A 16,221-nucleotide genomic window follows, 5' to 3' on the forward strand; every position below is an offset into this window, starting at 1 on the left:
CAGATGCCCTGTGTTGGAAGCAAAGTCTCTCTCCTTGAATGTCATCTAGCATTTTGGGTCTTTGCTTTTCCCTCAGTATATTCTTTCTTATTTCAAATGTGTGACATAGTGGATAGAGAGCTGGGTTCATATCCCACCTGTGACACATACTGGCTGTTGTGACTGTGAGCACGTCACTTAACCTCAGTGCCCTAGGAAACTCACTAAGACTAAATTGCAGATAAGGTGCCAACCCTCATCAATAGAAAGTGTTCCCTCATCATTGTTCCCTGTGCCAGCAAGCTCACAGGTCTAATCCCTATCTTATATTTATTTCCACCCATGTCATATTTTCCTTATTAGATTGTAAGCTCCTTGAGGGCAGAAAACATCCCCCTTCCATCTTTGTATCCTCAGAAACTTCCACTTTGCACAGAGCAGGCATTTAATAAAGGTTTGTGGAATTCAATGAAATGGAGCACTCAGAAGGTGAGCTCCTCTATGACAAGGCCCTGGAGACTGTGTAAGGAAGAGTGCCTATACAGGACTGAGAATGTGGCCTTGGAGGAAGGAGAAAACCCTAACCATTTTCTCACATCTCTTTGTTGCTATGAGCCCAGGGGAGAAAGGAGGGAGAGTCAGGGCCAAAGCCTGAGCAGTTTACAAGAACTGCCCTTCTGCCTGCCTTCTGAGAGAATCCCACTCAGTATGATCTGCACATGGATAGGGGAGGCCTCTCACATCTGCTGAAGGCATGATTTTCCAGCCGGGGCATGCATGCAACAGCCGCCACAGCAACACGATGCAGACGATAAGAGAATCCAAGGTCAAGGGCAGCAGGGGCAACTCTAGAAGGAAGCCTTGCTCTCTGTCAAACTTGCTTATCATCCTCCTGCAGCTTGCTTTGGTAGCTGGCTTCTGAATTCCACTTATGAAGCAAAATTGGTCATTCCAGATTGTAAGTCTGTGGAACAAGCATTGTGATTGTCCATGTCTGGGGGCAGTGTGGCATAACAGACAGTGTCCTGGACTCTGAGTCAGGAAGAGGTATTGTCATATCCTGGCTCTGACACTTTACTATCTGTTTGACACTGGGCATGTCGCAGAAACTTCTGTCAGCCTCAGTTTCCTCACCTGTAAAATGGACATAATAATAGCACCTACCTCACAGGATCGTTATGAGAATCAAATGAGATAACCTATGGAGAGTACTTTGCAAACCTTACAGTGCTGTATAAATGTTAACTATTTTTATGGTTAATTTCTCTGATTTCTGTTATTTTTGTTGCTATTGCTCAGTCATTCAACCATGTCTAATGCTTCATGACCCCATGGACCATAGCATGCCAGCTCCTTCTATCCTTCACTATCTGTCCTAGCTCATGTTCATGGCTTCCATGACACTGTCTATCCATCTCATCCTCTGCTGTCCCCTTTTCCTTTTGTCTTCAGTCTATCCCAGCATCAAGGTCTTTTCCAATGAGTCCTGTCTTCTCATTATGTGGTCAAAATATTTAAGCTTCATAATTTGACCTTCCAGTGAATAGCGTGAATTAGTTTCTTTAAGTATTGACTGGTTTGATCTGCTTGCTGTCCAAGGGACTTTCAAAAGTCTCTTCCAGCACCACAATTTTTTTTGTTTGTTTGTTTTTTGCTAGGCAATGGGGTTATGTGACTTGCCCAGGGTCACACAGCTAGTTAAGTGAGGCCAGATTTGAACTCAGGTCCTCTTGATGCCAGGGCAGGTGCTCTCTCCATACGCCACTTAGCTGCCCCTTTTTTCTTTTCTTTTTCTTTTTTGTTTGCTAGCACCACAATTTGAAAGCATCGATTCTGTGGCTCCCCAACTTTCCTTATAGTCCCAATTCTCACAGCCATACCTTGCTACTGGAAAAAAAAAAACATAACTTTGACTATACGGACCTTTGTCTCTGCTTTTTAGTATCCTGTCCAAATTTGCCACAGCTTTCCTTCCAAGGAGCAAGCATCTTTTAATTTCACAGCTGCAACCACTGTCTGCAGTGATCTTTGAGCCCAAGAAGATAAAATCTGACACTGCTTCCATTTCCTCTCCCTCTATTTGCCAGAAAGTGATGGGACCAATTGCTGAGATCTTGGTTTTTTGGATATTATGCTTTAAACCAGCTTTTACACTCTCCTCCTTCACCCCTCAACAAGAGACTTCTTAATTTCTCTTAATTCTTTTTTCTATTGTTATTTTACCTATAAAATGAAGATAGTACATGTTCTGTAATTATGAGGCCAGAATGAGTTAATACATGTAAAATGCTTTGTAAACTTTAAAGTGCTGTATCAATGCGAGTCGTTATCATTATAATTTTCTCTGAGGGAGTACATCAGCAGGACTTCTAGATAAAATGGGCAGTCATGATGATGGAAGGTGTCTTTCCCTCTTCCCTCCTACTCCAGTCTCCCCACCAAATTCATTCAGGTTTCCCCTCGGAATAAGAGAGCCTGCTGATCCCTCTAGACTGAGGCTGGGATGAAATTGCTGCCACAATCACACACGGATGTTTGGCCATTCATAACTAGCTCACTGTTAGAAGGGGTCAAAGCTCAAGGCTGATAGTTGAGTTCAAAACCCAGGTAGGTGATAGGTCAGAAGAAGAACATGTGACCCACAAGAATTTCCTCCGTCAACAATTCTGGATGATAAGATGCTGACTCAGGGCAAAAGCAGCTGCCAGTGTCCAGACCTGGTACTTCTGGAGGCAGGAAGAATGACCAGATCTCAACCCTGTTTTATATTTAACCATTCCCAGAAAGTGCCTGGACCCCACCACTCAGCAAGGTAGGTTTCTTACTTTCTATGTTAGAGAATGCCTCCCAGATTGACTCTTTTTGTGAAGGCAAACTAGGCCATCTTTTACCTCAATTCTTACCTAGCCTTTAACGAGTGAATGGGTGTTGCCTCAGACAAACCTGGGAAACCTGGGAAAACCAGACAAACCTGGGAAAGACCTTAGCTTAAAAAGGCCAAGGCCTCCCACTGCATCTGGGGCCATTCCCCAGTCATTTTGATCTATAGCTTGCCACTGGACCCAGATGACTCCAGAGGAGAAAGTGAGGCTGGTGACTTTGCACAGCCCCCTCTCACTTAAATCCAGTTCACTTGCCAGTCAAGACATCACCCTCCTGATGTCATTGGTCTTCTCTGAGGATGAAGGACGAACAACAAGTTAGAGATAAGAGCCCACCTGGGGACATGGAGTGGGCATAAAATAAACCCCTGTTTTGAAGACTCATTCACACATCCTCAGAAAGAGGAATTGTTCAGTAATTCATGGAAACCCAGCTTCAGATATTCACCAGGAAGCTGTACCCACTGGGTCCTAGCACAGGATATGCAAAAAGGATTGATTATTCCCTGTCTGGATGTTGGGTGGCGAAATCCAGGGAGCACTCCTCTCTTGGGTCAGAATTATGAGCATATGAGTTCTTTTTTCCATATGTCCAGAAATAAAGAAAAAAAATGTTTTCTGGCCAGTGGATTTTTCATGTCTATGCTAGAATAGCTGTCCATGGATTAGACCTGTTTCTGGGTCACCTTTTCCCTACCCCCATTCCCTCTCTACGTCATGGGAGGAGAGGAGATGCCAAATCACCAACCCAATGCAAAGCACTTCACATTCCCAGTTGCCACCCCTTCTGCCCCCAAACACACACTGTTCTGATCCAGAAAAGGGTACCTCTAGTTTGTTTCTATAGTTTTAGGGCACCTACAACCAATGATTTTGTATAGGGCTTGTAGATGATGAATTTTTTTTTTTGCCCAAAGGTATTTGTGGATTTCCCCTGTTCAGGACTGGGGGAGGTAAATATTAAACATCTAGGTTTTCTGTTTGACTTAGATAACAACCCTCCACTTCTGTATAGTACTTCATCCCTTGCAGAGCATTTTCTTGGCCTATTCTCTGACTTGCTTATAGGGTCATAGATTTATAACCTGAAGGGGCCTCAGAGTCATCAAGTTTGACCCTCTCATTTTCCAGATGAGGAAACTGAGGCCCAGAAACATTAAATGACTTGCCCAAGTCACATAGCTAGTAAATGTTTGAGGCATGATCTGAAACCAGGTCTTCCTGACCCACATTCAGCACCCTGTTTAGGAGCAGTTTAGATGAACTAGACTAATGGGTCAGTTAGTCTGTATATAGTAAGAGTTTCTCCTCCTGTCCTAGTCTAGCACCTGGAAGCATATTGCTAGTTAATCAGCTAAGCTGGGGAATCATTCCTCGAATTTCAGCCAGGTCCTGATGGCTTTAAGTACAGGCATACCACACATAGTAGCCTTAGGTGGTTCCCCAAAAACTGCAGGAGGAAGGTAAATCCCTAAACAGCAATATAAATGAGAGTCAAGTTCCTCACTGCTCAGAATTCAAAGTCTAAAAAGCCTAAAGTGGGCCTGCAGACCAGGGACTATATTACCTTTATAACAGCAATTCTGACCACATCTCAAAGCTTTCTCCAACCCCAGAACAGTAAGTACTGTGGGACAACTGGGGTTTTGTGCCCAGGTGTAAAACATAAAGAGTACTAAGGTGGGGGTTGGGGGGGGGGGATTAGCAGTTAAGGGGATTGAGAGAGGTTTCCTGTAAAAGGTGATGCTTAAGGTGAATCTTGAAGGAATGGGTAGATTCTTAGAGGTTTGGGGAACAGGAGTCATTCCCTCCAAGTCTAGGGGAAGAGAAGGTGGAGTCACAAAGCCTCATCACATCCTCACACCTTCTAGCTCTCCCTGTCTCCATCCCCTCAGCCCCTCTCTCTCCCAGGATCCACAGCAGTCCGCCTCCAGGAATGGGGCGGAGGGCAGGGTGGACGAACAAAGGACCCCAACTGGTCTAGCAACCCTTCTGGGATTGGGCCAAATCACCGGTCTCCACCAATCAAACGGTGTTATGGATGATTTGCTTTGGTTGCCTAGCAACCATTTTCTGATTGGTTGTAGAAACCACTCAGAGACACTACAGCTAAGGCTTCGGGTGACTTAACGAGGTTTTGTTACTATGTTACTTTTTAAATGGATACATTTTATTTTGTCCAACAATAAATAATTATGTCCTAATAAATAATGAATAAACATTCCTAATAATAATTCTTCCTAATAAATTAGCATTATACTTTCCCTTTTAAAAAAGTTAAGGGGCAGGTAGGTAGTGCAGTGGATAGAGCACTGGCCCTGAAGTCAGGAGGACCTGAGTTCCAATCCGGCCTCAGACCAAACACTTTACACTTAGCATCTGTGTGACCTTGGGCAAGTCACTTAACCCCAATTGGCCTAAAAATTTTTTAAAAGTTTAAAATTTAAAAAAATTAAGTAAAACTATCTGATAATAGTGATTACTAATTTCACTAGTAATTAGTTTTGTATCAACATAAAGGAAGTTATGTTTCAGGATTACTCATCTGAACGGATTATTTGCCCGAATTTTGTTGTCTTTTAGTGTTCCCTCCATTTGCATTATTGTAAACAGTGTTATATCAGTCAGGATGACGTCATACAGGTCTTCCCATTCAATGTCATAATTTTTCATATCTGTCAATCAATGAGCATGCATTAAGTACCTATCCTAGCAAAGACACTCTGCTTGGTTCTGCATATACAAAAAAAAAAAAAAATAGGACAGTCTCTGACCCCAAGGCTTATATTCTTTTAAAGGAAAACATGCTGACATATAAACATATATAAAAATATATGCAATACAAACACAAGATAATTTTGGCAGAGAAATAATTGTAGCTCAGAGGATCAGGTAGAAGGGGAAGGGTTTACCTGAGCATGCTGACAATAATCTCGTCCATAACATTCATATGTAACTGATGGTTACATAATTTGCTTCCAACTCCTTTCTACTAAATACAAATGATGATGTAAGATATTTGAATACATTCAGAACCTTTCTGTCATTGACCTCAGGTTATAAACCTAGTAGTGATTGCTGGCTCAAAAAGTGTATCACACAGTAAGGTCAAGTGTCTGGATCTGAACTCATGTCCTCCTGACTCCAAGGCCAGAGCTCTATCCCCTGTGCCACCTAGCTACCCCCACTACAGTGTCTTGAAAAGACTTTGGAATAACTTTGTGTGGGGATATGCTTGTGTAAGCTTTTGTGTGACCAGGAATACCTGGGCCAGTTAAATTAATTTAGGGTGTAGTAAAATTCTCTTGCAATGGTCATGTGGCTGGTAAATGACTTAGCCAGCCGGTAGGTGGCTGATTTATTTCACAAGGTATGGGAGGAGGAATTCCTCTGACATTTAAGTGTCTTTGATGGTTTTGGTTTGCTTTGTGTAGGCAGGTAGATTGTTTAAGACAGTCAAAAAACATTTATTAAGGGCCTAAGTACCTGACCCTTAGAGAGACAAAAGAGAAAGGGAAAGGCTGTCTCTGCCCTTTTGGAGTTCACTTTTTAAACTAGAAGTCAATACACAAAAAGAAGTAAACAGTGCTTGCGGCTGTGGGGGAGGGGAGGGATAATGTTCGTAAACCAGAAGCCAAGCCAAGGAGAAGATGGAAAATGAGTTCAGCTGGAAAGTTCTGAGCCCTGTATCCAGGAAGGCTTTGGAAGGAGTTGATTGCTCAACCCTCAGGGGAGAGGCAGCTTAGGGTGCAGAGAAAGCATTGAGGATTGGGAGGATTGAGGAAAATTTTTAAAAGCAGTTGCTAGGTGAGTATGTTTCTCGTGGCGCCTTTAAGTTAGGAGGAACGTAAGGGTCATTTGCTCCTTGATGGCTGATCAAAAGAAGTGTTAAGAATTCACCCAGTAACTTGCATCCCTCTTTCTTCTTTCCCCTTCCCCCCTCCCCTCAGCAAGTAGAAATGGCTTGTCTCAGGCTGGCTCTTTCCTTTTGAAGCCAGCTTCGTCAGGAGGCCAAGTACCTGAGGGCACTCACTGTTACCAGATCATATACTGAAGCTTCTTTATAATCAAGTTAGTTGAGATGGGATTTTACCTGAAATGTAAGAGCCACCTTCCTTTGTTAGGTTCTTTCCAAGGGCACCTTAAAAGTAATTGTCTATTTTTGTGTGTGAGACACTGATGGGCCTAATCATAAATAATTGGTTTGTTAGTATGTAAACCAGATTGGGGGGGGGGACCACTTGCACTAGGTGGCTGCTCAGCTCACAACTGTCAGATTCTGTAATTTTACGATCCATAGGAATAAACTTCTCTTCAAGCCTAAGAACTCACACATAGTCTTTCAGTCATGTCCAACTCTCTGTGACCCCATTTGGGGTTTTCTTGGCACAGACATTGAAGTGGTTTGCCATTTCCTTCTCCAGCTCATTGGATAAATGAGGAAACTGAGGCAGAGTTAATTGACTTGCCCAGGGTCACACAGCTAGTAAGTGTCTGGGGCCAGATTCAAACTCAGGTCCTGACTCCCGGTCCAGCACTCTAATCCATGTGCCACCTAGCTGCCTGTTTTTAAAGCCTTTACCTTTGATCAATTGCCAAAGATGTTTTAAAGAGGATTCTGCCACAGGTAGGCTCAAGGTCCCTTCCAACTCTAATGCTGTGAAATGTTTTTATGTCTGTGACACCTCAGCACAATGAGTGTTTGATAAGTTCTAAGTAGAGATAAGAATTTTAATTCCTACTAAGCCATGTTTAAGTGTTCATGCCTTCTGTTTGCTCCACAGCTAGTCCTGGTCATGCCCTGCCCAATTTATACAGGTTTCTGTCCCTTGTGACTGACAAATGCCCCTCATCTTCTAGGCAGGATAAAATTGATGGGTGGAGAGAGGGAACCCCAGGACCCATTTCCACTTCTCTCCCCATACTCCCTAGTTGCCTAGTAATTTCATCCTGTATTTTAGATATCCAGAATTCCCCACCGGAGCACTTCACTGGATGTGAGGATGTGAGGATGGGGTGAGAATTCCTCACTGGAGCACTGCCCCTCGGTTCACAAAAGTGAAAACAACTTTCCCAAGTCAGACCGTGCAGGTCAAACTGCTGCCCCACCCCCCTACTCAAAAACTCCAATGACTCCCTATTACCTCCAGGAATAAATATAAAATCCTCTGGCATTAACCACCCTTACAGCCTGGCCCCTTCCTGCGTTTCTAATCTCCTTACATTTTACTCCATTTACTCTGTGATCCAGTAACACTGGCTTCCCTGCTTTTCCTCTAACAAAACCCGCCATCTCCTAACTCTCCTGGCTGTTCCCAATGCCTTAAATGTTCTTCCTCCTCACAGCCACCTGCTACAAGTCTCAGCTAAAATGCCACCTTTTGCAAGAAATTCCTTCCATGACCCCCTTTTCCCTCACTGATTATCTCCAATTTTTTCCCTATCTATATTTTGTTTGCCCCGTTAGAATGTGTACTCCCTAAGGTTCAGGTTTTGTTTTGCCTTTCTTTGTACCAGGGCTTAGCACAATGCCCAGTACATAGTAAACGCTTCATAAATGCTGTTGAATAATTGATTGAGAGTCTCTACCAGTTCATCCTAGAAAGGGCAGGCAAGAAAAGCAAATTGTATATAATATAAATTGCCGTTTCATGAGAAAACCCATTTTTCTGTTTTATTGTGTATGTGGAAATGCTCATTTGAGTTGATATCTGCTAAGTTCATAAGTTTTTTTAAATGCAAGAGAAAGGAATTTGTGGCCCCCAGCCTTCTCTCTTGAGAAGAAAAGTAAGAGCTTTCTTGAGACTCCTGGATCCACAGAGGGACCTGGGCAGCTGAGCATCTCCTTTCTTCTCCAGTTATTCCAATATAGTGCCTTGTATGCAGTAGGCATTTAATAAATGCTTGCTGAATTAAAGTGAATGGATTTTAATTCCCATGTTGTTGTTGCTGTTTAATAGTTTACAATCACGTCCAATTCTTCATGACCCCATTTAGAATTTTCTTGACAGATACTCGAGTGGTTTGTCATTTCCTTCTCCAGCTCATTTTGCAGATGAGGAAACTGAGGCAAACAGGGTTAAGTGACTTGTTCAGGGTCACAAGCTAGTGTCTGAGGCCAGATTAGAACTGGGGAAGATGAGTCTTCCCGACTCCAGGCCTGGCATTCTGTGCACTATGGTGCCACCTAGCTGCCCCCATTGAATTCCCATAGCACTCCCTAAAAGGTGTTTGGACTCTGCTCTGTGGAGGATGATGAAAACTCAGAAGTACTTTGTGTTTGTGGGTTTTTTTGGTTTTTGTTTTTGGTTAGACAGTGGGGTTAAGTGACTTGCCCAGGGTCACACAGCTAATAAGTGTCAAATGTCTGAGGCTGGATTTGAACTCTGCTCCTCCTGATTCCAGGGCCAATGCACTATCTACTGAACCACCCAGCTGCCACCCAGCTACCCCTTCAGAAGTACTTTGAAGAGCAGTTAGATGGACTGATTTGGGCCTCGGGAAGGGTGGCTGATAATAATGCCTTTTACTTCCTCGCTTTGCTCCCACCATTTTCCCTCCTGCCTGTGATCTAGAGATGATGTAGCTCAGATAGAATTTGTTCCTTCTTGGGTGCCCTGCACACCTTGGGGCATGGATTGAGGGACCTGAGTCTTCCTCCCAGTTGTCTCCTAGATATACTGCAATTTGTTATTGCTCTTGCTAAAATGCTGTTCCTGAGCTAGACACCTTAATTTAAATGTGACCTGACCAGGACAGCTATACCAGAACTGTCACCTCCCTCATCCTGAATACTTTGCTTCACCTGTCACAGCCTAGAATATCATGAGCTTTTCCATCATGTGGCATCAGATTCATATTAACTTTGCAGTCCACTAACTTCTTCCCCCTTTGGTTTGTTTTTTTTCCATGGTAACGATTGGCTAGCCATGCCTCTCCCTCACTGCGTTTGTGTAATTGATTTTGTTTAACCTAGGAGTAGGATTTTGCATTTGTAGCTTACTTAATCTTATCTTCTGTTAAAACCCATGATCACGTGCAGGTGACCCTGGGACCTTTCAAACTCTGCCAACAGAGTCCAACTGGGGGTAAGCTTCACCTACCTGGAAAGTCTTTCAGTATGAACCCAGTGGTGACTACATGTCTGTTGCTCAAAAACCAATTTAAATTGGGAGATATTCACCATTAGCTTGGCCACAGTATGATTTTTTTTTAAAGTCCGCAGTAGTAGCTTACAAAGACTTTCTGGTAAGGCATAGAAGGGTTGCCAAGTGAGTTGCTGGAGGGAGAAGTGATGTTGCAGAGACCTGCACTGATGAAATTATGCATCTTTGAAATATGGAAGAAATATTAGGCTGGTAGTCGATCCAAGATCTTTTGGAACAAGTCTCCCCATTGGAGACCTTGCTCCAAGTTGACTTGAGTAGATGTCAACTTATAGTCATAAAAAATGCAAATCAGACATGCTGTTAGGATTTTCTTCCCTTCTGAATGAAACTCCAGACTCGATACTTTCTACTTTCAAAGGCATAGGTGTGTGCCCACTTGCCGCCACCCCCCCAACATGCGTGCACGCACATGCATACACACACACACACACACACACATGCACAAACACACATACACAATGTCTTACTCTTATCAAAAGGCAATGTTCATCCTAAATCTTGGGTTACATGTTGAAGGACTGTTAACGAGTGGGAAAAGCTGTTGGAAGAGAGATCTCAAATGTGATGGGCATGTGAGAATGCCGGAAGTTTGCTAGAACTCTTAGAAGAGGAGGCACCCTGAAAATTGCACCAGGACATGAAAGAAGTCAGACTTTTGTCAGGGTCGTAAAGGAAGCAAGGGGTGACCATGTGTGGAATCCCTCTGGTTCCTGAGAATGGAGACTTTTATCCCCCTCTGGCCTTCTCCCATCAATCAGGAGCCATTGCTCGATTCAGTTCAACAAAAGTTTATTAAGTACTTAGCCTGTGTATTGGTGCCCTGCTAAGTTCTAGCGATACAATAACGAAAATTTTTTAAAGCGACAATCTTTGCCCTGGAGAAGCTTACTTTCTATTGCAAGGATACAAGTACACACATAAGTGAATATGCAAAATAATTTCTAGAGTTGAGAAAGCACTAACTATGGGTCGTCTGGAAAAAGGGGAAGTGAGGAGCTTGGTGGGGCAGCACCTAAGTTGTGTTTTAAAGGGAGCTCTGTGATCTGGGAGGTGGAGCTGAGTACAGAGCATTTGGGGGAATCCAAGGCTTTACACAGAAACTGCTTTTCAAGCCTATCCAGATACCTGTTGGAATGGGAAACCTGTTCTTTGTGCTGTCATGTTGAAATGGTTCATTTTTAAAGGGGAGTTGTTCAGGAGCGAGGAAGCTAAGCATCCCCAAAGCCTGGATAGACAGCAAAGCAGATTCCAGCAGGCCACTTCCCTCCCCTTAAAAAGCCTTGTCTGCTCCGGAGTCTCAGGAGATGTCTGAACAGAATTTGGGGGCATGTGGCCCATTACAGCCAGGGAAGAGTTTCTGTGATAATTTCCACTTCAAAGCTGCTGCTGCTCTTGTAAAAGATATACTTCATCTAATGTCTATGTTCTTAGCCTCAAAGGAAGCAAAGGCCCCTATTCTTTTTTTGGGGGGGGGGGGGGAGACTGTGTGTGTGTGTGTGTGTGTGTGTGAGAGAGAGAGAGAGAGAGAGAGAATCAGTAAGTAACCAAACGAGTACCACTTATTTTTAGCCTTATCCTCAGCCCTAAATAAACTGTGAGAGGCGGAGAATGGGAAAGTCTGCTGGCAACCACTGAGTCAGAGACAGGAAATTGGGGGTCTTTGGGTAATGAGTTCCAGCCATTCCAGCAACAGAAAGCCAGGGAAGGCATTTCTGCAAGATCGTTTCTCTCTGTGTGCTTAGGTTTTCTCTTTTGTTTTACCTCTAAAAAGAAAGTGCCTGGAATCTTTTAAAAATTATAGACCAAGTCTTCTTCGTGGGAGAGCTGACATCGGGGAATACCTCAGCAAAGGGGACTCCTAAAAGTTGAGTAGAGTGGGGGTGGGGTGGCAGTGGGGGATGCTCCAATGGCCCTGAGTGTATGTATATAGGGAGCAGTTTAGGAAAAGACTGCTGGCCAGCAGAAACCAGGGACCTGGGAAAATGCAAAAGCAGCTTCGCATTCCTGAGGCAGGGGGCAGGGGAACAGCAGTGCTTAGAAGAGAAAACTTGGTCTGCGGTCCAAGAAAAAGTGCGTTTTAGACCCAAGGAATAAAACTGCTGACATGGATGCAAAGCATGGATGGTGAGATTGATATTTACAAGCATTTGCCATGGCTGAAGAGGGTAAGTGATTTGTTGCTATCTTTCCTGTCTCTTTAAAGATGAGTTAAGGGAGGTACTTTAGAAAGTTGCAACTGTGTGTGGGAAGAGCATATTTAGAACCTCAAACCTCTGCCATTGCCAAGTTCTTCCTAAGAATCTAATTATAGGCATACCTCAAAAGGGGGGCAGGGGGGAGGAAGCATCAGCTGGCTTTGTCTTTAACATGGACCTCAGAGCGATGGGTTATGAGCAAGCGTCAAGGCAAGAAAAAATCTTTTCTTCTTTTGCCCATATGCCATCTAAACAGTTGGAAGTTCTTAACATTGTGAGTGCCTGAGGTATCTCCAGTCTTCGGACTCGGAAAGAAAAAAACAACTTGCTTCAGTGGGGTGCTCAATGCAGAAGAATCTTTGCCTTTTCCTCATCCTTTGTGTTTGAGTGTGGAGTGGGAATCACCGCTCTGAGTAAGCCCATTAGCTTTTGAATTTCCTAAGGAAAAACTTAGTGTAAGTGTGCCCTAAACACTTGGGGAGTATGTGGTTTTGGGTAATCAGTTGTGGGTTTTGTCAAGTAGCCCTCTGTGTTAATGAATGGAAGGACTTGAGTTGGCTGAGGAATGTCCTGGTGTAGTGCATGAGGCTGGGTCTCTTCTAAGATTTCAGATTCAGTTCAGTTCAACGAATAGGATGTGCCCACTGTATTTAGCACTGTGCTGGGAGTAGAGGGTTACGAAGAAAAAGGGAGAGGTTTAAAGCTGCAGGATCAAATCTGCACATTTTTTATTCCTTTAGTGATTTCAGATTAAATATTCCGTGTTATAGAAAAGAAATAAAAGAAAAGAAAACCTAACCGTATAAATTCAGAACAGAAAGAAAAAAGATTTGCTTCATCACGATAAATACCAAATGAAATAACATGGAAATGTTGATGAGAGCCGGTGAAGAGGTCAAATCTGCCACTTTATGGGGCTGCTTATGTCCCAGGAACATCTTCCTGGGTTAGATACACTGAGAAAGCCCACACACCCTCCTTGCCTTCCACTTCTTCCCCTCTCTGACCTTGAGGAACTTGACACAGTAACTTTGTTCATGCACAGACACAATGCTAGTGACCAGCTGTGTCTGGGTACAGTTATGATCCCTTGTACAGAGTCAGGTGGTTTGTCCACACAAAGAGAGGCAGGGTTGCCTTTAAAGTCAGAGGACCTGAGATGAATCCCTAAATACTATCCCTGCCTTTCTGGCTGCTGGCTCGACCCTGAGATCATGTGAACCATATTTTCCAAACCCAAGAGTCAGGGCACATAAACTGACAAAGGGCTTTGTTGCTCCTTGTTAAAAGTACATGTTGTTTTCTACAAATTGGGTCTGCTCTGGGCAGTCTGGCCTGTTCTGGCCACCTTAGCTGTATTGCCTGCCATCGCAGCCCCGGCATCTCTTAGACTGGAGATTGACTTTCAAGGCCTTTGGTCAATATTTACCTCTGCTCAATTTCTTTGGCTGGGAGACTAAACTTGGGGAAGGGTTGGAGGAGACCTGGAGATCAGGGAAGTCATTCGCAATGAAGGAAAAAAAAAAAAAAATACAGCGAGTATTTGCTCTAGGGTAGAAAGCGGAGTCTCTCAGAGGGGAAAAGAACAGGAAATGGCTGTGTGTAATCTTATACTGGCCAAGACTTAACCTGAGCCTCCAGCTGTTTGAGTGGAGAGAGGAGGATGCCTTTATAATTCTCATTCTGCTGTGGGCCAGGGAGCCAAGAGTTGGGGGGATGGAATCCTGGATCATTGAGTAAAGGATCTCCACTCCCCCTGGGGAGGAGGAGGTATTCTATCTCCTTGGAGGTGATTACTTGGCAATTAAGCTTAAGGCATCCTTTTCTGATGTTATGTCTGGGGACTCCCGGTGCAAATTGACACCCCTGTGGGAAGCATGGATTTGTCAGCTGAGGCCCCTCATTTGTAAGGAAACCCCAGCTACTGAGTCACTGCACTCCTGGGCTTCAGAGAGAATGGATTCCTGGTCTTAGTCTGAAGCTCTTTCTTGCAATCCAGGTAATATTCATAGGATATGGAAAGTCAGAGCTAGTGAGGACCTTAGAGAAAGGGAAATAGTGTGCAAAGAGCACTGGCTGTCAAGTCAGAGAACCTGGGTTCAAATCCTACCTCTACCTGTGTGACCATAGGTAATCTCCTTCACTTCCCTGGGCCTCAGTTTCCTCCTTTGCAAAATGAAGGGAAACTTCTAGTTCTAGCTCTCTGATCTTTATCCTGTTGTCCATTTGAGAGAGAGAGAGAGAGAGAGAGAGAAAGAGAGAACTGGGACCCAGAGAGGGAAAGATTTGTCCGAGGCCGTGCAGCAGGGTAGTTGAAGAATATCTTTTAAAATGAAAGACAAAATAGAGATCTTGGGCTTTGAGCTGCGTCCCGGCTGTTTACAGACTCACTCCTCTCTTTCTGCTTTTGTTCACAATATTCCTTCCTCCTCACCTCCCCCCTACCCCCACTTAGCTTAAAATACTCTCTCCCGTTCTCCTTCTCTTCTGCTAAAATCCTGTGTTTACTTCTTTCTCCCTCCCCTCTCTCCCTTTCCAGGAAGCTTTCCTTAACTACCCTAACCCGCAGCAAACTCTTGGTCCAATGATCTCATAGCACGTGTAGTTTTCACCAGATCTTTGGCACTTCTTGTAGACTGCCTGGCATTGGAGTTACTTTTTTAATATGTCCATCTGGGAGGTGCAGAGTTTTCCAGTGGATAGGAACACTGACTTTGGAGGTGGTGAACCTGGGTTTGAACCCTAATTCTGCCTGGAAATATCTGTGTGACCTCAGGTTAGTAAGTCACTTAACTTTTCTGATTCCTGATAGTTTCCTTATCTCTAGAACAAAATGGTTGCATTCTTAGGTCCTTTCCTTCTCTATATCTAAGATCCTATGTTTTTTTGTTTTTTGGTTTTTTTTTAGGCAATTGGGGTTAAGTGACTTGCCCAGGATCACACAGCTAGTAAGTGTCAAGTGTCTGAGGCCACATTTGAACTCAGGTCCTTCCGACTCCAGGGCTGGTGCTCTATCCACTGCGCCACCTAGCTGCCCCCCCAGCTGCTCCCAAGATCCTATGATCTTAAAAGCAGGGGCAGTGAGATTGCAAGGTGGATCAAGTGCCCAGCCTAGAGTCAGGAAGGCCTGAGATCAAATCCAGACAATTAATAGCTGTGTGACAATGGCAAGTCACTTAACCTCCATCTGCCTCAGTTTCCTCAACTATAAGATGGGGATAATAATAGCAGCCATCTCTCATTGTCGTGTGAACAAAATAACATTTGTAAAGTGCTTAGCATAGTGCCTGACGTATAGTAGGTACTTAATAAATGCATATTTCCTCTGTGAGGACAAAGATATATCTCATCCCTGATCGCACCCAGCCCACCCTGGGCACTGTGAATGACAGAAATCTGTTTATTGAATAAAAGTATAATTCTTCCACATTAATATAGTTGAGGGGAAAGGCCTTCCTATAAAAATATGAGCCTGAATGTGTTCAGTGCTGGTATTTTCTTAGCTCCTTCAAATACCTCAAGACATCCAGTTGTCAGAGCCCTTAGGCAGTCACATGCACAAAGCTTTTTTGATCAGTCTTTATGGAAATTTCATAGCCCAGGATGTCAGAACAACAAGTCTTCAGCACCAGCTGAGATGCTGAGTGAGGGTTGTGTGGAGAGATTTCAGCTCTTGTCATTTGTAATCTGATTCCCAGGCTGACCATAAACACAGGCAACTGCAAGCTGTCCCCTCCCCCCTTCCCGTTGGCCTCTTCAGAAAGAGCTAAGACAACAGTAGACAGAAGTTGATTCCATTCCTCTGTCTGCCCAGCACCTTTGCCAAAGAGAAAGCTCTGGGATAAACTATTCCAGCACCAAAGATAGATTATCCTACTGTTTTCTTATTAAAGCAGCATTTTAATCCATTACACGGTCACTGAAGAATTTGAGGCCTGTTGTGCTATTCGAGGCTAAGTGGTACATCAGCCTTTCCACTTGCTTAGAGTTGAAATT

The 16,221-nt window shown here is 43.8% G+C and overlaps 1 protein-coding gene across 12 annotated transcripts in view; it reads left to right on the plus strand.

The window, feature by feature from the left end:
* LOC114033991 (liprin-beta-2-like) overlaps window positions 1–16,221 on the plus strand; it is a 198,011-nt gene that overhangs the window by 91,102 nt on the left and 90,688 nt on the right. The window contains exon 1 of one of the 12 annotated variants that reach the window (XM_027849635.1): window positions 2,698–2,791. The exons of 9 other annotated variants lie outside the window; for them this stretch is intronic. Coding sequence is in view for 2 of the 3 variants with exons in the window: in XM_027849631.1 (XP_027705432.1) it covers window positions 12,139–12,195 (57 nt within the window). In the remaining variant the exon portion in view is untranslated. Of the gene's footprint in view, window positions 1–2,697; window positions 2,792–12,033; window positions 12,196–16,221 lie in introns of those variants that run through there. 2 more of the 12 variants (XM_027849631.1, XM_027849636.1) reach the window with 2 other exon arrangements.

Source organism: Vombatus ursinus, unplaced genomic scaffold (assembly GCF_900497805.2).
Source record: "Vombatus ursinus unplaced genomic scaffold, bare-nosed wombat genome assembly UNPS02007822.1, whole genome shotgun sequence".
Classification (NCBI taxonomy): Eukaryota; Metazoa; Chordata; class Mammalia; order Diprotodontia; family Vombatidae; genus Vombatus; species Vombatus ursinus.